The sequence below is a fragment of the Ascaphus truei genome, chromosome 2 (genome assembly GCF_040206685.1).
Source record: "Ascaphus truei isolate aAscTru1 chromosome 2, aAscTru1.hap1, whole genome shotgun sequence".
Taxonomy (NCBI): Eukaryota; Metazoa; Chordata; class Amphibia; order Anura; family Ascaphidae; genus Ascaphus; species Ascaphus truei.
Genome location: NC_134484.1, coordinates 254,988,277 through 255,009,431, shown reverse-complemented (window position 1 = coordinate 255,009,431; position 21,155 = coordinate 254,988,277). Strand labels below are relative to the sequence as shown.

Here is a 21,155-nt window from a genome sequence, read left to right as displayed (position 1 = left end):
TCCATGATGTAAAGATGCAAGACTTTGTTCCAGTAAAGCAGCAACCAGTCCAGGAGTGAAGGGGTTAATAACCACATAACCACAGGACTTTTAAAACCAAGGCTGCATTTCTTGCACTGGCAAGCAAAGGACAATTTCTTTCGTTCCAAGGACAATTTATTTAGTTTCCTGATCCCAGTGAGTGTGGTTTTAAGTGTATTCTGCAGATGTCATGTGTTTGTCTATTAAGGAAATAAATCACAATTTATTTTGCAACTTGTTCTGTTCAATCAAGTACCCAGAAATATAAATGTGTTGATAAAAGTTGATGTCATCGTGACAGCACACGGTGGTGGGGAAGGGACACTTGCACAGTGGGTGCACTCTCAACTACTGGTATACAGCTATATCATTCTTATATGTGTATATGCCATTCAAGGTTATAACTGCCATATAAGTGTGTATGTTCGCTAATGTTTTTTCATGCATATGTGTTATTAGGACCAAAGTATATATATATAGTAAACTGCTACATATACTTGTGGGTTGTTATTATTGTTCTTGTCCAGGGGAATCTCACATCTAGGGGATCCTGGGCAAGTGGAGGCGCTGCCATTTACTATTGTTGCCCCAGGCTCCCAGTTAGCGGAGGCTCAGATCTCGGTGAGCCAGCAGGTATACAGCATCAGTAGCCTGTCTAGTCAGCAGGAAAGAGGGTTACATTTGGAGGCGCTGCTGAGATCTCAGACATGGGGTGCCCAAACAGATTCACAAATTATCGCTAAATTATGTCTATAACTTCAAGGAAAGAGGTCCGCGAGTGGGCCTTGCGGTGCAACGTATCACCGCGACACGAGGTGGCGGTGAGCAGAGTCCCCAGCCCTACTTCTGTATTCTCAGTGTCTGGCCAAATAAAGAATTCATCAGGCCTGGCCACCGCCAAGTATGTAGATCATACATATGACCAAGACTGCCAGGGGTATAAAGTGCTTCTGCTGGAAACTACACCTGAAATATGTCACGAGACTGCTCCCCACATACTACACTTAACCGAACTGTCGGTGGAATTTGCCCGCTGGTTTACCCTTAGCTACCCAGGCGTCAGCTTCCGACCACCCCACTCCATGCACCAGGGATGGGGAGACCCCTAGCCTCAACGTGGCCAGCCAATACCGCCATCCAGGCGCCTTTTCCCCACATCACATTTGCACCAGACACTACCCGTCAGCACTCCCTGTGGGATGGCTCCTCTCTCGCCATCTCCTTCGCATCACACAGCACCCAGGGACAGTGGGGCTAGTGGGGGTTCCCTACCCAATGTGGCCGTCCTCCAGCTGGCGGATGCCTTCATCCACTCTGCACAGTCACAACAAAACCGCAAACTTAAAGCCTTTTCAGGAATTCAACCTACCCCCTTAGGTGAATCCGAGATTGAAGAATGGAAGGATCACACAGAGCAGGTACTCCCAGAGTGGAACTGCGCAGAGGCCGTAAAGCAACAGTGGATCGTGGAATGCCTGCGGCCACCCGCTTCGCACATGCTACAGAGCTACCAGGATGATCACCCTGAAGCGGATTCCCAAGCCATACTGCATGCGCTCACCAGGGCCTACGGCACACCAGTGGATGGCTTCTCCTTGATGGCCAAATTCCACGCCCTGGTCCAGACTGAAGGAGAAATGGTGTTCGCATATCTTCGACAAGTTCACCTGGATCTCTGGACGTTAATGAGGAAGAAAGTAGTGCGCAAGTCATAGGCCAACGGCACGCAGCTCCTGAGGGGTCTCTTGTCACTACACCCGGTAGCTGTCAGAGTCAGTGGTAGCCTCGTTCCGGGGCAAGCATTGTCCTTCGAAGAATTGATGGATAGATTACAAGCACATGAAACTGTTCTGCTAGGTCGTGATTCAAGTCCTGCTAAAAAGATGGGGACTTCCTCCAAGGAAGCCAAGAGAGGAGAGATTAAAGGGAAATCTAACAAAGAGGTGCATCAGGAAAAAGAAGACCCTTATGATGACGAAGCTGATACCGCGGATCCTCCCTCCGGGCGGATGTCCTCTACTCCACGGGCCCAGTCTAATCGAAGTGGTGTCCTCTGTTTCCGTTGAGGCAAGAAGGGTCACATTGCCCCATTCTCTTCGCAGAAGATGAAGGTTGCAGCGGAAAACGCGAAATCTATGCTGTGTACCACCCTGAAATCTGAAGATACCACTACACCAGAAGAGATCCATACATCAAGTTCAAATGAAGCGTCGGTACCGCCAAAGGCAGGCTGCCGCATAGGACACGCTGCCATTGTGAAGGTCATTATTGAAGGCATCTACGCTTCAGCGTTGATGGATACAGGTTCTCAAGTACAATAGTATACCGACCGTTCTACGATCAACATCTTCACCAGTTGCCCCTGCTGTCTGCAGATGCAATGAGATTGCGAGGGTTAAGCCATGAAGACTACCCTATTGATGGAGTGGTACGGGTTCATCTGGATATCCCACAGCTGAATACTGGCAAGCATCACCCTATGGAGGTGGAAGCGTTGGTATGCCCGGAGCCCCAAGAACACCCTAGTGCTCCGATAATCTTGGGAACCAATACTGACATAGTACAGGCAGTGATTCATATGTACCTATAGGAGGTGGGTGAACTACCGCTAGCGGTGCTAGCAGAATACCCTGTGTTGCGAGAGGAGTGTTGTAGGATAGCAGCACAAGAAGAGCACGGAGTCCTCTACAATATTGAGTATGGGTTAACGGAGATCCCACCAGGAGGAGGGAAAGTGATGACTGCTACCTGCTGCTATCCAGAAAGGCACAAGACAGATCGACTATTCTCACTGGAAACTATTCCTGAAGACGACCAACGGCGCGGATACAAACTGTTGGCCGAGGTGAGGGAATGGCCGTCTAAACTTCCGAATAGATTGCATATGTTTGTACAGAATATTTCTCCCTATCCCATGCATATCAACTACGGACAGCAGTTGGGGAGAATATACCCTGTCACTCCTGTGGAGAAGATGGAGACTCGAATGCAGGCAGCAGCCGTATCTGTAGCAGCTTCCCCACTGGCGTTTGACTTCGGGGACTCTAAATTGACAGAAGAATGGAGAGAGAGGTTACTGACCAAATTGGAAGCAAGACGAGCAGTATTCTCCACCAGTGATATAGACGTGGGCTGTAGCCGCAGTGCTCAACATACCATTAGGATAAATGATATGACTCCGTTTCGAGAAAGGTCCCGTCGCATAGCTCCTAGGGATGTGGAAGATGTGAGAAATCTACTTCAAGAAATGGAGGCGGCCGGCATCATCATGGGATCTCGCAGTCCATACGCATCGCCTATCGTGGTGGTGCGGAAGAAGAACGGGTCAGTACGGCTATGTGTGGACTATAGAACCTTGAATAATCGTACTGTACCAGATCAGTACACCCTTCCTCGGATCGAAGAACTCTTAAACGCACTGTCGGGAAATAAGTGGTTCAGTGTGTTGGATCTGAGGTCCGGGTATTACCAAGTGCAGATGAACTCCAAAGATCAGGAGAAAACAGCTTTTGTCTGCCTGTTGGGGTTTTATCAATTCACGCGTATGCCCCAAGGTATATGCAGTGCTCCAGCCACTTTCCAGCGTCTAATGGAAAAGACGATTGGGGATATGAACCCCAGAGAATACTTAGTGTATCTGGATGACATTGTAGTGTTCGGGAAGACGCTGGAGGAACATGAAGAGCGGCTGATAAAAGTGCTGGATCGACTGAGCGCGGAAGGACTCAAGCTGTCGATGGATAAGTGTTGATTTTGCCGCACCTCGGTGACCTATGTGGGTCACATTGTCTCTGTGGAAGGAATATCTACTGACCCGGGGAAAATAGAAGCTGTGGTGAACTGGCCGCGACCCGCTAACGTTATGGAATTGCGATCCTTCCTAGGATTTTGCGGTTATTATCGAAGGTTTGTGGAAGGCTATTCCAGCAAGGCGAAGGTTCTCAACAACCTTCTCAAAATCTACCCTGAAGATACGGGCCGGAAAGCAGCTTCCGCTCAAGCACCCTTCGGGGATAAGTGGACTCCAGCTTGCGAAAAGGCGTTTCTGGGGTTAAAGAGAAACTTAACACAGGCCCCTTTGCTGGCCTATGCAGATTCTGAGCGGCCGTATATTCTACACGTGGATGCCAGTTTTAACGGTTTACGAGCAGTGTTGCATCTGAAATACGATACTGGACTTCGACCAGTGGCCTATGTCAGTCGGAGTTTAATGCCCAGTGAACAGAACTATCCTGTAAACAAATTGGAGTTTCTAGCCCTCAAATGGACTATTATGGACAAGCTGCATGACTACTTGTATGAGGTCACATTTGAAGTTAGGACTGATAACAACCCTTTGACATACATCAACACGTCTGCTAAGTTGGATGCTTCCTGCCACCGCTGGTTAGCAGCGCTCTCAAATTATCAATTCACCCTTAAGTACAAGCCTGGGCCTATGAACATTGGCGCTGATGCCCTATCTCGATGACCAGGATTAAATCCTACTCCCGATGTGGATGTTTGGGAAGAAATTCTGGGACCAGGAGTACGGGCATTGTGCTCCATAGCAGCAGTGGTGCAAGACCGATTTGCCTTCTCTGAATTGAGGATAGTGGATTCTTTAGGGTGTCAATCAAAGGCTATCCCAAAAGCGTACTGTCACCCGGATGGGATGGATATCACTCCGGATAAAATTATCGCCTGGAAGGATCTGGTACAGTATCAAATTCACAACCCAGTGGCAGGGATAGTCCGTCAAGCTCTCCAAGAAAATAATCCATCGTTGCTTAAACGGGCCCCTAATGAAATGGTAGCCTTGTTGATGAAAGAAATGAACAAGTTCGAACTCGATAACTGTCTACTGTATAGGGTAGTGCCGTACCACAACCACCCGGATAGACGACAGTTATTCCTACCTAAGATCCTACAACCAATGGTCCTTCGAGCGTTACATGATGATCACGGTCATCTGGGTATCGATAAAACCTTTGGGCTTCTTTGTGATCGATTCTTTTGGCCCAAAATGAGGGAGTCTGTGGAACTACACTGTAGGCGGTGTACCCGCTGTATACAACGAAAAACTCTACCCACCCGGGCGGTGCCCATGGCTCATTTGAAAAGCTCGGGACCCATGGATCTGGTGTGTATGGACTTTCTTTGTATCGAATCTGACACTCGAGGCATCGGAAATGAACTGGTGATCACAGATCACTACACCAGATATGCCCAAGCCTTCCCTACTAAAGACCAACGGGCGGTGACTGTAGCTAAAGTCTTATGGGAGAAGTGCTTATACGAGAACTGCTTAAGTTGCTGAGTATCACCAAGTCCCGGACGACACCTTACCACCCAGAAGGGGACGCTATACCTTAACGGTTCAACCGAATGCTGCTCGACATGCTTGATACCCTGAAGGGCTCACAGAAGACTGATTGGAGTAAGCATGTAGAGTCCTTGGTACATGCTTATAATTGCACCTGCCATGAGTCCACTGGATATACGCCTTACTTTCTGATGTTTAGACGAGAAGCTCGGCTACCAGTGGATGTACGTCTGCGGATATCTACCGATGGGGAATCCAATAGGACGCATTTCAAGTATGTGCAAAGGCTACAATTCAGTTTGCAGCAGGCATATAAGTTGGCAGAGAAAGCTTCGGCTCAATTTAATGCGAGTAATAAGCGACGCTACGATCCTAAAGTGCGCCATAAGGAAATTCGTCCAGGGGATGCTGTCCTTCGCAATCTGGGCGTTCCCGGGAAGCATAAACTGGCCGACCGTTGGAGAGGTGGAGTATATGAGGTGGAGTCACAGATGCCTGGCCTCCCGGTGTACCGTATCAAAGACTCAGAAGGCCGGGTAAAGGTATGGCATAGAAATCATCTACTTCCTATACCTCAAGTAGGAGATGAAGAGCCGGAAATAGCAGCTGCTTCCTTAGATGGGGAGCCACACTTAACAGAGGTTGGTTCAGAGACTGTAAATAATACCAACCCTGAGGACTCTATGGAGGGAACCTCTCAAAGGGGCCTTCCGACCGCAAGGAGCTATGGGTAAAGGGCCTCATGGTCAAAAGTCAGATAAGGTGACTCCAGTGAGTCAGCCCTTAGATCCACAGAGCCCATGCTTTGTGCCTCAAAGAGACTGTTGAACCATTGAGCCCCTCAAGAGAAGAGATTGAGTTACAAAGTGAGGTTAGTTACTCTCCAGAGGGAGTGACTGAAGAACAGCTCCGCAGAAGTCAAAGAGTTGGTCAACCTCCCATGAGAATGACTTATGATCAATTTGGGGCACCCCATTATGAGGCTCAACAGTGGGCTCGCAGTAGAGTGAGATCTGTGATTGTAATGTTCAATGAAATGTATAATCTCATGTAGAGTATACAAGTGATAAGTTGTATTAATATATATGCATTTTTATTGTGTAAATATGAGCGACATTGGTATACGTTCCCAAGCGGGGACGTTGGATTCCACCAGGGGGAGGATGTAGCCAGGTCCTCTGGTACCACCCCTTCTTACCCTGGTGCTAGTGGGAGCTGCCATGTTATGCGCGTTTCGCGCATGCGCAGTAGCGCGATAGTTGCGGCGGCCCCTACAGATAGAGTTGCATTTGCGCAGTGATACAGGAGAGGCGGCCATTTTAGATAGGAGCATCCCTAGCGGCGGCCATTACCAGGGAAGGCTCTGTGTGGGACTACAAGTCCCATGAGCCTCAGGGAGTTGGGATACCAGGTGGTCACAGCAGCCAATGGGGTTGTCAGAACTCTCTGCTCTCTGATTCTGAAACATTCTGCGTGCTGGAGAAAACAGGCAGTTGGTGACAGTTGGTGCTGGGAGGCAAGGGGAGAGGAGGTGCATAGTGCAGGGGGTCAGTGACCCACTGCATAGGCCAGAATATTCCCCTAGGCCCCAGCGCAGGCCCTTAGTCACCACCAACTTGTGGTATTGCAGGGAACAGCCATAGATAGGGACTTTACCATTTACTGATAGTAGCAGTCAGGGACAGAGCATCTTCCTGAGCTACAAGGTGATCTGTAGTTTAGGATCAGACTGCATTGCGGAGTCGAGCCTCGTTAGAGACCTCCCTGACAGTGAGGAACTACTGCGGATCCTTTTCGAAGTATCAGCGACTGGGTGCTGGAGCACCCGACAGATATTATTATTATTAAGTGCACCAACACCAGTACCTACAGGCGCTGATCCCGCCTTGGGGGGTGGATTTCTTGGGGACACTAAAGGTTAAGTGACCAAGGGACTGGTCCAGTACATTGGACACGGTGTGGGGTGCACACGGTGGTGGGGAAGGGACACTTGCACAGTGGGTGCACTCTCAACTACTGGTATACAGCTATATCATTCTTATATGTGTATATGCCATTCAAGCTTATAACTGCCATATAAGTGTGTATGTTCGCTAATGTTATTTCATGCATATGTGTTAATAGGACCAAAGTATATATATATATTAAACTGTTACATATACTTGTGGGTTGTTATTATTGTTCTTGCCCAGGGGAATCTCACATCTAGGGGATCCTGGGCAAGTGGAGGCGCTGCCATTTACTATTGTTGCCCCAGGCTCCCAGTTAGCGGAGGCTCAGATCTCGGTGAGCCAGCAGGTATATACAGCATCAGTAGCCTGTCTAGTCTGCAGGAAAGAGGGTTACACAACTTAGCGCACTTTTTTTCTTTTTGCTGTTTTTTTTCAAAGTATAAATTCTTTGTTCTTAAAAAATCATCTACAAAATCTAAAAACCATTTACACTGATGGCACGGATTGGGAAATGCCAGATTAGTACATAGACACATCCAATTTAAAATTATATTTCCATGCACCAATTGTGACTAGAATGTTTCTCGCTGTAACAAAAATAGGCCATGTCTAAACTTCCCTATTACTATATGTGTTTGTGGGCCTTCCACCCTTAAACTTGAATTTGCTAATCCAATACGCTATATGAGTTACTATAGTTAATACACTCTGTGCTCCAAACATGCATTTCCAGCTCGAAATGTAACCATTAAAACAGACTGTAATTATACTCATGAAGTCTCCAAACTAATTCATGTTTTCATTAGAATTACAGAGGTGCAAAAGTGCTTTGGCAAAGTTAGCAAGAAATTTGCAAAGTCAAATTTCTTTATTTTACTCTTAATACCACATTTTCAGAAAAATCGGAGTCACACACACAATCCCACAAATAAGACACTTCTGTCCTGTTTGTGGTCTCTGGGGATTTTGAGTGAATTTGACACTGAAACTTCAACATTCACATTTCAATCACTGAAAATGATGCTTTGATCTTTTTTTTTGGGGGGGGGGGGGGAGATGTTGATACTGCTGAGCAAAATATCCAGCTTTCACCAGATATGTGAATGTAAGCTAATGCCTCACACATACATTGCCTTTGTTCACCATTCATGCAGATATTTCAGTGTGGATTTTGTAAACTTTCATTTTGTTGTTACAGGGTCCACCTGGAGATCGTGGGGATCCAGGCACAACGGTAATATTTCCTTTTAAATACCTGTAAGTTTTATTTGAACTAAGTGCACGACAGTAAAAGTGACATCAAAGCATTTACTGTAAGTAGACTGTTGTGTGTGTTATCCATATAAGCCCTAATACTCACTTTATGTATGTGTTCCTAACAGGAATGTGAAATCATGAGCTATGTCGAGGAGATCTGTGGATGCTGCGGTATGCTACTGGAATTTATTTCTACAAAATGCCGATTATTAGTAGACTTTTAATGTTTGCTGTGAGTCTTTCTCCCAAATAGGGATATTTGTGTTGGTGTTTGCAGGTGGCTAGACATCTGTGAATATTGCAAAATGCACCATTTTCCCCCCCGATTCTCTCTTCCCGTCCAAAAGCCATATTTCAGGGCCCACCCTTCTCTTTTGCTCATACTTTTTAGGTTGAAAGTTCTTGTTCCTTTTTAATTCGAAAATTCATGGGAAACATTGTCCAACCAAATTTCGTACAAGTTCGCTGTACTGGTGGCGACTTTGGAAAGCTTACTGTGTAATACGTAAAAACTCCTGCAAAGCAAGATTTGGGAGGAAATGTGAAGGAGGTCTCTTTAATCTTGCACTGCATTGGGTTGAAGGAAGTTGCTTGGGGTGAATGTAGAACATGATAAGTTTCAGCTTTTAATTATGGGGTCTCTCATAGGGAAAATGGGTAAGTACTGTACGATCGAGGCTTATAGAGGCAGCATCTTATTTATGACTATAGGATTTCTGTCCTGTAAGTAGTAATCTATTTAGAGGGTTGGTCGTGCCTAGTCATTTAGTGGCCAAAAATGAGATACTGTTTTATCCCCTATTTCACTGGAGAGGGGCACGGGCCCTTATTCACTATGTGGTGCTATTCCATAAGACACCTTCCAGCAAAGGAATATATTTGATGTCCCATTCAAGTGAATGAGTTGTAAGGTGTCTACCAGAGGAGCGTGTCTTATGGAATAGCACTGCTTAGGGAAATATGGCCTCTATGTATTACTGGTAATAAAAGGTTGTTAAGCAACTAGTACTGTATGTTTACAGACTGTTGAAGGTATTGTTGTGGTCTGAACCGTCTCTGAAGGAAAGGGACAATTAGCAGTAGTCGTTTTGCCACCGTGTTATGTTTTTTTAGGATTAGGGGTTAATGTTTTTAGGGGAAAGGGTTAGGGTTTTCAGGGTAAGGGGTTAAGGTTTTTTGAATATGGATTATGGTTGGGGTAAGATGTCAAGGTTAGGATTTTTATGGTAAGCGGTTAAGGTTTTTAGGGTAATGGGTTAATGCTTTTAGGGTAAGGGGTTAAGGTTAGGGATTTTTAGAGTAAGGGTTTAAAGTTGGGGGTTTTAGGGTAGGGGGCAGTGACGTAACTACCCCCTGGGATGCCCGGGCATATCGTGGGGGCCCGGGCTCGGAGGGGAGGGCAGAAGGGAGTTGGGACCCTTCCTTCGGACCCAAGCGGTTACATAGGCCCCGTGCATTTTCCCACAGCAATTAAACTAATTGCAAGGGAGAGAGTGGGTCCTCTGTAACAGAACTGCTCTCCTCCATGACGTTGCCATGGCAATGCACCAACATGTGATGTTGCGACATTGCCCGGGGGGCCCTTAATGCCCCCAATTACGCCACTGGTTATGGTAAAGAGTTAAGGTAACGATTGACCGAATGTCCTGTCGGTGAAATGGCCGCGGCCATTGTCTAATTGTCCTAGATCAGGCATGTCAAACATGCGGCCCGCGGCGGATATTTTTGCGGCCCGCTCACAACCAGCATGGCGGTCGTGTGTGTCGGCGAGCGCGTGGGCGGTGGTTAAAAGTTTTGGCCGCGGGAGTAGCGAGCGCGGGTGTGGGGGAAGAGAGTAGCACGGGCGGAAGTAAAATCTGGCCTGCAGGGGCTGGAGGCGTACGGTGGCCGGGTGCAGTCAATCTGCACTCGTGCCGTGTGTGGGAGGACACAGGGGCGGAGTCAAAACCCCGGCGGAGACATTCTCCTTGAAGCCTGGTAAGTGTGTGTGTGTGTGTGTGTTTGAGTGAATGTGTGAGTACGCGTCTCAGTGTGTGTGTGTGTGTGTGTGTTCAGCTCTCAGGCTTACATGAATGATGAGCTTTCCTCTCCAGCACTGCAGCATGGAAATCACTATCATGCCCCCTCCGGTAGGAGGGCACAAGGTATATACCTATCCCATAGGTCTCAGACCTGGAAGTCACAAGCCTCCTGCATAATGTATTGTACAAGGAGGAGAACAGCAGCAGCACTGGGATCGCAGGGACACAAGAGATCCCCTGAATGCAGTGATCCCTGCAGAGGGCGTGTGCGTTGCGGAGCGAGTGGGCGGCGGTAGCAAGCGTGTGACCGGGAGTTGCGAGCGCGGTGGCGGGCGGATGTGGCAAGCACGGCTGAAGGAAGAGCTGGCCTGCTGGGGCTGTACGGTGGCCGGGCGCAGTCATCCTGCACTCGTGCCATGTGTGGGATGTGGAGAGCACAGCAGGGGCGGAGCCAACTCCCCGGCGGAGAAAGCTTCAGAGACGTCTGTGGGACTGCCTCCTGCGTGGAAGCCTGGGAATAAGGTAAGGACAAGATGCTGATGGGGCATGGGGGCCAGCCTGGGGTCACCCACCCGACCCCTGTCACCCCCTGCCCCTGTCACCCCCTGCCTGTCACCCCCTGCCACCCCCTGCCTCTGTCACCCTCTGTCACCCCCTGCCCCTGTCACCCCCTGCCCCTGTCACCCCCTGCCCCTGTCACCCCCTGCCCCTGTCACCCCCTGCCATATCACCCCCTGCCCCTTTTACCCCCTGCCACCCCATGCCAACCCCTGCCACCCTGTGTCACCCCCTGCCTCTGTCACCCTCTGTCACCCCCTGCCTCTGTCACCCCCTGCCCCTGTCACCCCCTGCCTCTGTCACCCCCAGTCACCCCCTGCCCCTTTCACCCCCTGCCTCTGTCACCCCCTGCCACATCACCCCTGTCACCCCCTGCCCCTGTCACCCCCTGCCTCTGTCACCCCCTGTCAACCCCTGCCCCTGTCACCCCCTGCCCCTGTCACCCCCTGCCCCTGTCAACCCCTGTCACCCCCTGCCTCTGTCACCCCCTGCCCCTTTCACCCCCTGCCCCTGTCACCACCTGCCAACCCCTGCCACCCCCTGTCACCCCCAGTCACCCCCTGCCTGTCACCCCCTGCCCCTGTCAATCCCTGCCCCTTTCAACCCCTGCTCCTGTCACCCCCTGCCCCTGTGTGTGGGGGGGAGAGAGTGTGTGTGTGTGGGGGGGGGGAGTGTGTGTGTGTGTGTATCAGTGGCTGTGTGTGTATGTCTGTGCAGGCCAGCAGTGACTGTGTGGGTGTCTGTGCGTGGTCAGTGTCTTTGTTGGTCTGTCTGTGTGTGTCTGTAGGTCAGTGGCTGTGTGCGTCTGTGCAGGTCAGAGAGAGAATGGGGGGGGAGAGAATGGAGGGGGGGGAGAATGGAGGGGGGGAGAGGGAGATGGGTGGGGAGAGAGAAGAGGGGATTGCGAGAATGGGGGTGGGGAGGGAAGGGAGAGAAAATGGGGGAGAAAATGGGGGGGGAAGTAGAGAGAGAATGAGGGACAAGGCCGCCAACAGGGGGTCTGCCGGGGTTGACGTCCCGGGCCCGGTGAGTCAGTCAACCACCCTCTCTCCCCCTCTCTCTCTCACTCTCCCTGTCTCTCTCACTCTCCATCAATCTCTCTCTGTTTCTCTCCGTTTCTCTCTGTTTCTCTCACTCTCTCTGTTTCTCTCACTCTCTCTGTTTCTCTCACTCTCTCTCACTCTCTCTGTCTCTCTCTGTCTCTCTCTGTCTCTCTGACTCTCTCACTCTCTCTCTCTGTCTCTCTCACTCTCTCTGTCTCTCTCTCTTACTCTGTCTCTCACACTCTGTCTCTCTCACTCTGTCTCTCTCACTCTGGGCCTCATGCAGTAAGCCCCGATAAGGCTTTTTCGGCATTTTATAGCCGTTTTTTGCCCTCCTGATTCAGTAAGCCCCGATAAGTGGGAATTATCGGCAACTTTTCTTGCGAAAAAAATTTTTTCGCCACCCGGCTGCCGATAAGCCACTTATCGGGACTTTTTTTTCCCGCCTGAATTCAGTAAGCCCCGATCAGCTTTTTGGTGCTGATCGGCAGGCCAGATTGGAGATTTTATGGCCAATCCAGCCCGCCAACTAAAGTTGGCAACTTGCTGAAGGAGAAGCATCGGCCGGGGCGACACTTAGGAAAAATCAGCCCTTTTTCCTGCCTGTGATTGATGCCGGGGGTCTCCGGAGCTGATACCCGCACCGGAGCCCCCCGGCATGCATCCGAGGCAGGAAAAAGGCATTTAAAAGCCACTTCATTACCTTAGCGGCTAACCGCTAAGGCAATGAAGGGGTTAACCCACCGTGCCAGCGTTATTGTGGGTAGCGGGGATGGGTGAGGGGGGTATTTGGCCCTGGGTGTGAGTTTAGGACTTGCGGGGGGGTTGCGAGGGCACTTAACCCCTTCACGACCGTAGCAGTTAATACCGCTACGGTCCTGAAGGGGTTAAGGCCTCCCGCTACCCACCCGCAAGCCCTAAACTACCACCGTTGGGGCTAATACCCCTTTCACCCACCCCCACTAGCCACAATATTAAAAAAATACACACCCCAGCCCCACAATAACTACATAAATAAATAATTATATTATATATATATATATATATATATATATATACCCAACAACACCTATACCCCCCTAACATACTGTATAGTAATTGGTACAATGACTATTATCCACAAAAGGATAATAGTGCAGTTGTCCATTTACAATACATACACAACAATAAAGACTTTAAATACATATAGCACTCACCCATGTCCCACTGCCACGATGAAGGCCATCCTCATCTTAATCCTGCCCATGCCCCATCCGCTTCTGCAAAACAAACACAAGAATTACAACATCCAAATTAATGTCCCCTAACCCCTTAATCACCATAGCGGTTATTAACCGCTACAGTTATTAAGGGGTTAAGCCACCATCACCCACATACCCTCCCCCACAAAGCCCCCCAACCACCCTCACCCAATACCCACAGGGGAGTCCTACCAAATACCCTTGGGCCTAATACCCCCTCCCCCAGCACATACAGTACAATAATGTGCCAAATAACTATTATCCACATAGGGATAATACATTATTTGGCCATTATTAAACACATTCAATAACGTTAAAATGTAAATAAAATTGTACTAACCTCATCAATAAGAAGTCTCCGTCGCCAGCATCATCCTTGGGGTCCGTTGCCAACATTAGAAATAGCCACAACATTTCAATATCATTAACATAACACTGAACCCCTTAATCACCTTATCGGGTACTAACCTGAAAGGTAATTAAGGGGTGAAGCCATCCTGCAATGCCTACAACAGTTATGCATAACATCTTCAGTGAAATAAAAACCAATTGCCTAACCAAATTCCATTTAATCATTCAATCTGTAGGCTCACATACCTCATAAAACATTGCATTTACAGTGTATACATGTAGCATAACATGTAAACTGCATGTACACGCTGCAAATCAATGTTAACAATACAATAATGCCACTCAAATCGCCATACATCACAAGAAGTATATTATTTAATACAATAAACTCACCATCAATGAATTACCACACATCAATTACATCCCTAAACAATTAAAATACCATCCATACCAATTACACAATGAACTAAAGCTATCCTAACAGAGAACCACTTCAAAACATAGAAAAAAGTACACCAACAAATACAATATACTAAAGCAAGGCTTTCCATATCCTATTGTACGGCCTGGAAGCCCAAAACTTACATCTGTCTAAAAATAAAATACATTTAGCACACATCAATGCATAGCCACAATGATTAACAATACAGAATTAGAAGCTTTAACAACACTATCATTTCTTACCCTGTATATATATCTGTACACATACATACAGACATACATACAGTGGGAAGAAATGATATGCATTATAAAAAATGAAAACATGAAAAAGCAACACAAAAAACAGTTACATTAAGTACATTTCTTTATTTAACTTACCATTACTTGCCCCCACCGACTCCCGTTGATCAGCTTACTCACGAACCAATCCACGACACCATCCACGACACCATCCAGGAACAAATCCACGACACCATCCAGGAACAAATCCACGACACCATCCAGGAACAAATCCACGACACCATCCAGGAACCAATCCAAGAACAAGTGCAGGAACCAATCCAGGAAGCAAGCCACGAAGAAATCCAAGAAACAATCCACGACACGATCCAGGAACAGGAACCCATAAAAGAAAAGAAAAAAACAAATTAAACATTAAAATAATAAAACATGACAATCAAGGGTTGTACTAGTTTTATTCTTAGTGAATCTGTATTACAATACCTTGTTCCGGGGTCTTCTTGACATCTGGTGCCACGCCCTGGTCTTCAATCTTCAGGAGGAGGTCCGTCCTCCTCGGCATCTGCCTTCAAAATGAGACGACATAGGCTTTTATAGGCCTATGACGTCACATTTGTCGTCATATGGTTCCCACGGCCCTGATTGGGCCGTGAAAACCATGTGTTTTGGCCGATGTAAAAAAATTGATGACGTCACTTAAAGGCAATGCCAGCACAGCCAATCAGAATGGCTTTGCTGCTATTGCCTTTAAGAAAACGTCATGAAATGACACATGGCCGGACTCACATGGTACTTGAACCAATCAGAGTAGGGATGGAGTTCCCACGCTCTGATTGGCTGGCTTACCATGTGAGTCCGGCCATGTGTCATTTCATGACGTTTTCTTAAAGGCAATAGCAGCAAAGCCATTCTGATTGGCTGTGCTGGCATTGCCTTTAAGTGACGTCATCAATTTTTTTACATCGGCCAAAACACATGGTTTTCACGGCCCAATCAGGGCCGTGGGAACCATATGACGACAAATGTGACGTCATAGGCCTATAAAAGCCTATGTCGTCTCATTTTGAAGGCAGATGCCGAGGAGGACGGACCTCCTCCTGAAGATTGAAGACCAGGGCGTGGCACCAGATGTCAAGAAGACCCCGGAACAAGGTATTGTAATACAGATTCACTAAGAATAAAACTAGTACAACCCTTGATTGTCATGTTTTATTATTTTAATGTTTAATTTGTTTTTTTCTTTTCTTTTATGGGTTCCTGTTCCTGGATCGTGTCGTGGATTGTTTCTTGGATTTCTTCGTGGCTTGCTTCCTGGATTGGTTCCTGCACTTGTTCTTGGATTGGTTCCTGGATGGTGTCGTGGATTTGTTCCTGGATGGTGTCGTGGATTTGTTCCTGGATGGTGTCGTGGATGGTGTCGTGGATTGGTTCGTGAGTAAGCTGATCAACGGGAGTCGGTGGGGGCAAGTAATGGTAAGTTAAATAAAGAAATGTACTTAATGTAACTGTTTTTTGTGTTGCTTTTTCATGTTTTCATTTTTTATAATGCATATCATTTCTTCCCACTGTATGTATGTCTGTATGTATGTGTACAGATATATATACAGGGTAAGAAATGATAGTGTTGTTAAAGCTTCTAATTCTGTATTGTTAATCATTGTGGCTATGCATTGATGTGTGCTAAATGTATTTTATTTTTAGACAGATGTAAGTTTTGGGCTTCCAGGCCGTACAATAGGATATGGAAAGCCTTGCTTTAGTATATTGTATTTGTTGGTGTACTTTTTTCTATGTTTTGAAGTGGTTCTCTGTTAGGATAGCTTTAGTTCATTGTGTAATTGGTATGGATGGTATTTTAATTGTTTAGGGATGTAATTGCTGTGTGGTAATTCATTGATGGTGAGTTTATTGTATTAAATAATATACTTCTTGTGATGTATGGCGATTTGAGTGGCATTATTGTATTGTTAACATTGATTTGCAGCGTGTACATGCAGTTTACATGTTATGCTACATGTATACACTGTAAATGCAATGTTTTATGAGGCATGTGAGCCTACAGATTGAATGATTAAATGGAATTTGGTTAGGCAATTGGTTTTTATTTCACTGAAGATGTTATGCATAACTGTTGTAGGCATTGCAGGATGGCTTCACCCCTTAATTACCTTTCAGGTTAGTACCCGATAAGGTGATTAAGGGGTTCAGTGTTATGTTAATGATATTGAAATGTTGTGGCTATTTCTAATGTTGGCAACGGACCCCAAGGATGATGCTGGCGACGGAGACTTCTTATTGATGAGGTTAGTACAATTTTATTTACATTTTAACGTTATTGAATGTGTTTAATAATGGCCAAATAATGTATTATCCCTATGTGGATAATAGTTATTTGGCACATTATTGTACTGTATGTGCTGGGGGAGGGGGTATTAGGCCCAAGGGTATTTGGTAGGACTCCCCTGTGGGTATTGGGTGAGGGTGGTTGGGGGGCTTTGTGGGGGAGGGTATGTGGGTGATGGTGGCTTAACCCCTTAATAACTGTAGCGGTTAATAACCGCTATGGTGATTAAGGGGTTAGGGGACATTAATTTGGATGTTGTAATTCTTGTGTTTGTTTTGCAGAAGCGGATGGGGCATGGGCAGGATGAAGATGAGGATGGCCTTCATCGTGGCAGTGGGACATGGGTGAGTGCTATATGTATTTAAAGTCTTTATTGTTGTGTAAGTATTGTAAATGGACAACTGCACTATTATCCTTTTGTGGATAATAGTCATTCTGCCCATTACTATACTGTATGTTGTGTATTGCTGCTATGTTTATTGGGGGCATTTGTCCCCAATAAACATGCTACTATGCGTTAACCCCTTCATTGCCTTAGCGGCTATCCGCTATCGTAATGAAGCAGCATTAATGTATTTTAATAATATTGTGCGGAAGCAGGAGGCCCCCTGAGCTGAAGCGCATTTATTTGTGGCTCAGAGACCCCCTGCCTCCCGAGTTACAGGCCCCGGTTTGGGCCATCGGTTACAGTGTGGACGCCATGTTTATTGCGGGGACGCTATAAACATGGCGGCGACACTGCCACCCGATGACACATACCGGGGCCTGTAACTCGGGAAGCAGGGGGTCCCTGGTCCACAAAGCAATGCGGTTCAGCTCAGGGGACCCCCTGCTCACTGTACAGTATAATTAAAAAGACATTCATGCTGCTTCATTACCGTTGCACATAGCCGCCAAGGTAAGGAACGAGTCTTTATTGATGTGTGTGTGTTTTATTTATACTATACATGTGCAGAGGGTCTCCGGAGCAGAACAGCGTTGGTTTGAGGTCCGGGGACCCCCTGCCCCCCGAGATACAGGCCCCTTTATGGGGTGCCGGTATCCCTCTGGTTTGTTTACAGGCCGCGGTCACGTGATCGGGACCTTTAAACGCCGAGGGATACCGGCACCTCATAAAGGGACCTGTATCTCGGGGGGCAGGGGGTCCCCGGACCTCAAACCAACGCGGTTCAGCTCCGAAGACCCCCTGCACATGTAGAGTATAAATAAAAGTTGTTTTTAAATACTTTTTTTGGTGCCGAAGTTTGCGCTGAGAGAGCGGCTTGTCTCTCTCAGCTGCAAACATCTATCGGCACCAAAGGCTTATCGGGAGCCTTATCGGGAGCCAGGCTGTATCGCCACAGCTCATCGGCAGCTTTGCTTTCGCAGTGCTTCAGCAGGGATCGGAAGGATTCGGCCCTTACTGAATACTGCGAGGGCAAATCGCCCAAAAAATACATTTTCGCAATTCGTGCCGAAAATTTTGTATCGGGGCTTACTGCATGAGGCCCTCTGTCTCTCTCACTCTCTCTGTCTCTCTCACTCTCTCTGTCTCTCTCACTCTCTCTGTCTCTCTCATTCTCTCTGTCTCTCTCACTCTGTCTCTCTCACTCTGTCTCTCTCACTCTCTCTGTCTCTCTCACTCTCTCTGTCTCTCTCACTCTCTCTGTCTCTCTCACTCTCTCTGTCTCTCCCACCCTCTCTCACTCTCCCACCCTCTCTAACTCTCACTCTCCCTCACTCTCCCACTCTCTCTCACTCTCCCACCCTCTCTCACTCTCCCACCCTCTCTCACTCTCCCACCCTCTCTCACTCTCCCACCCTCTCTCACTCTCCCACACTCTCTCACTCTCCCACACTCTCACCCTCTCTCACTCTCCCACCCTCTCTCACCCTCTCTCACTCTCCCACCCTCTCTCACTCTCCCACCCTCTCTCACTCTCCCACCCTCTCTCACTCTCCCACCCTCTCTCACTCTCCCACCCTCTCTCACTCTGCCTCCCTCTCTCACTCTGCCTCCCTCTCTCACTCTGCCTCCCTCTCTCACTCTGCCTCCCTCTCTCACTCTCCCACCCTCTCTCACTCTGCTTCCCTCTCTCACTCTGCCTCCCTCTCTGTCTGCCTCCCTCTCTGTCTGCCTCCCTCTCTGTCTGCCTCCCTCTCTGCCTCCCTCCCTCTCTGCCTCCCTCCCTCTCTGCCTGCCTCCCTCTCTGCCTGCCTCCCTCTCTGTATGCCTCCATCTCTGTCTGCCTCCCTCTCTGTCTGCCTCCCTCTCTGTCTGCCTCCCTCTCTGTCTGCCTCCCTCTCTGTCTGTCTGTCTCCCTCTCTGTCACCCTCTCTCTGTCACCCTCTCTCTGTCACCCTCTCTCTGTCACCCTCTCTCTGTCACTCTCTCTCTCTCTGTGTCACCCTTTCTCTGTCTGTCACCCTCACCCACTCTCTTCGTTTTTATCTTAACTGCCCTATACCTACACCGAAATAACCTATTCTGCTTTCTTCCAGATCTGACTCTCAAGTTTCACACGGGGGACATTAGAAGACAGGTAAGGAACACCTCCCCTCCAGTATACTACCTTGAGAGACTGCGGATCAGGTAAGATCCCAGGTGGGATTGCTGCTTTGGAAATTGTTAAGAGGGGGCATCCTGACACTGGTTAATGCGTTCAGAATCATTCACATCTGGCTTTTTTTTTTTTGAGGTCATCCGACACACACACAGACACAGACACACACTGTACTTTTCGAAATAAACCTACGTTTCTATGAAAATTTAAGTTTTGTTTTTTTTGCGGCCCACCTAGACTTAAACCTTGTTTATTTGGCCCTTGTTAGCATTTGAGTTTGACATGCTTGTCCTAGATGCTTGTCTGGTAAATATTCAGGTACTTTCATTGGAAAAGGAGCCTGCTTCTTATTTTGAATCTCCACTATATTCACTACTTCTTTACCCAGTTGAAAGTACTGTACAATGACTTTTTGAAATAGAGCTGTGCGTAAAAAATATTCCACCTGTATAATTATAGCGAAATGCAAATTTTCACATTTTCAGGAAATCGGAAGACATTTCAGTGACTTTAGCAGAAGTTTAAATTGTGGGTTTTGGTATTTTTTGTTGAATTTTTCTAAAATTATGAAAAAAGTGAAGGATTTCTCAGGATCTGTGGGGGGGAAATTCTCATAAATACATGCAAAATGGCACATACTGAGAGGGGGGGGGGGATGCAGATCTTTTGCAGTAAAAGATACAGCAGCATATGTAGCCAAGTCAGGTTTTTTTCACAGCTCTCTATCCACAGTAACACAATAAAACCAGTCAGTACAGTAAGTTGTGAAAGTCCTCAAATGATGAGAGATGATTTTGGGAAAATAATACAGTACATTCTGCAGAAATTCTGTGAAAGTGGAAATAGCTCATTTTGACACACTTAATTACACATACACACATCTTTCTGATTGTATACAACAAAAGACAGGGGAGCCCAATGCTACATCCAATTTTACAAAACATATATGGTAATAAGTATAAAGTGAAATACTTCAATAATAATATTTTCTTGGTCGTTTAGTTAAACCCTTTGGCCAAAGCGTTATAAGCCTGCATGCCAAATTTGCAGGTCCTAACACTACACTGTGAACCTTCACTTTTACCTCTTTATGAGGGGTAACAACCATACTAGGTCCTGTTCATACAGCAAAATGTAAAAAAAACTCCCAAGTTAAAACGGTGGGGATGGGTGAGCTCTGGGAGGAGGGGCCACTTACCTCCAAACAACTGTTGCCAGTTAGAAATGGAATTAACACACACATTTCCAGAAAGCTCAAACCCCAACACCCACCACAGGGGAGCCTAATGCTACATCCAATTGACAAAACTTATATGGTGAAAAGTAGAAAGTTAAATACTTCAATAATAATAATTTCTTGGTCTTTTAGTTAAACCTATGTTACATTAGTTCAATCAAAAGGATATGACATCACTTTAAGGGATGATGTCACATCCTTTTGAACTAATGTAACCTATCACATGGTACAGCAACCAATGGGATTGTTTTCAATCCCATTGGCTATAATACCATGTGATATAGCCATGTGGTTTGAAGGATGTGACGTACCTCCCTTGGAGATGACGTTAAACAAAAAAACAAAAAAACAAAACAAGAAGGCGGGCACATGATACAGCGTCCAATCAGATTGGTTCTGTACCATCTGACCAGAAAATGTGACATCACAGGCCATATATAAGGCCTGGACGCCTTATTTAACAGGAAGAAGACGACGAGAGAACATCCTGTTCTGGATTTACCATTGGGTTTTGGATTGACAGATGAAGATAGAAGATTAAAGCAAATAAAGAAATAATGACAGATGAAGAAATAAGACGGTGATAGAAGATAAAAGAAAG

The 21,155-nt window shown here is 47.0% G+C and overlaps 1 protein-coding gene across 1 annotated transcript in view; it reads left to right on the top strand.

The window, feature by feature from the left end:
* The window catches only part of LOC142487230 (collagen alpha-2(VI) chain-like), a 119,459-nt gene that overhangs the window by 69,971 nt on the left and 28,333 nt on the right, over positions 1 to 21,155 (top strand). The window contains exons 24-25 of the mRNA XM_075586133.1: positions 8,477 to 8,512; positions 8,661 to 8,706. Coding sequence (XP_075442248.1) covers positions 8,477 to 8,512; positions 8,661 to 8,706 — 82 coding nt within the window. The remainder of the gene's footprint in view (positions 1 to 8,476; positions 8,513 to 8,660; positions 8,707 to 21,155) is intronic.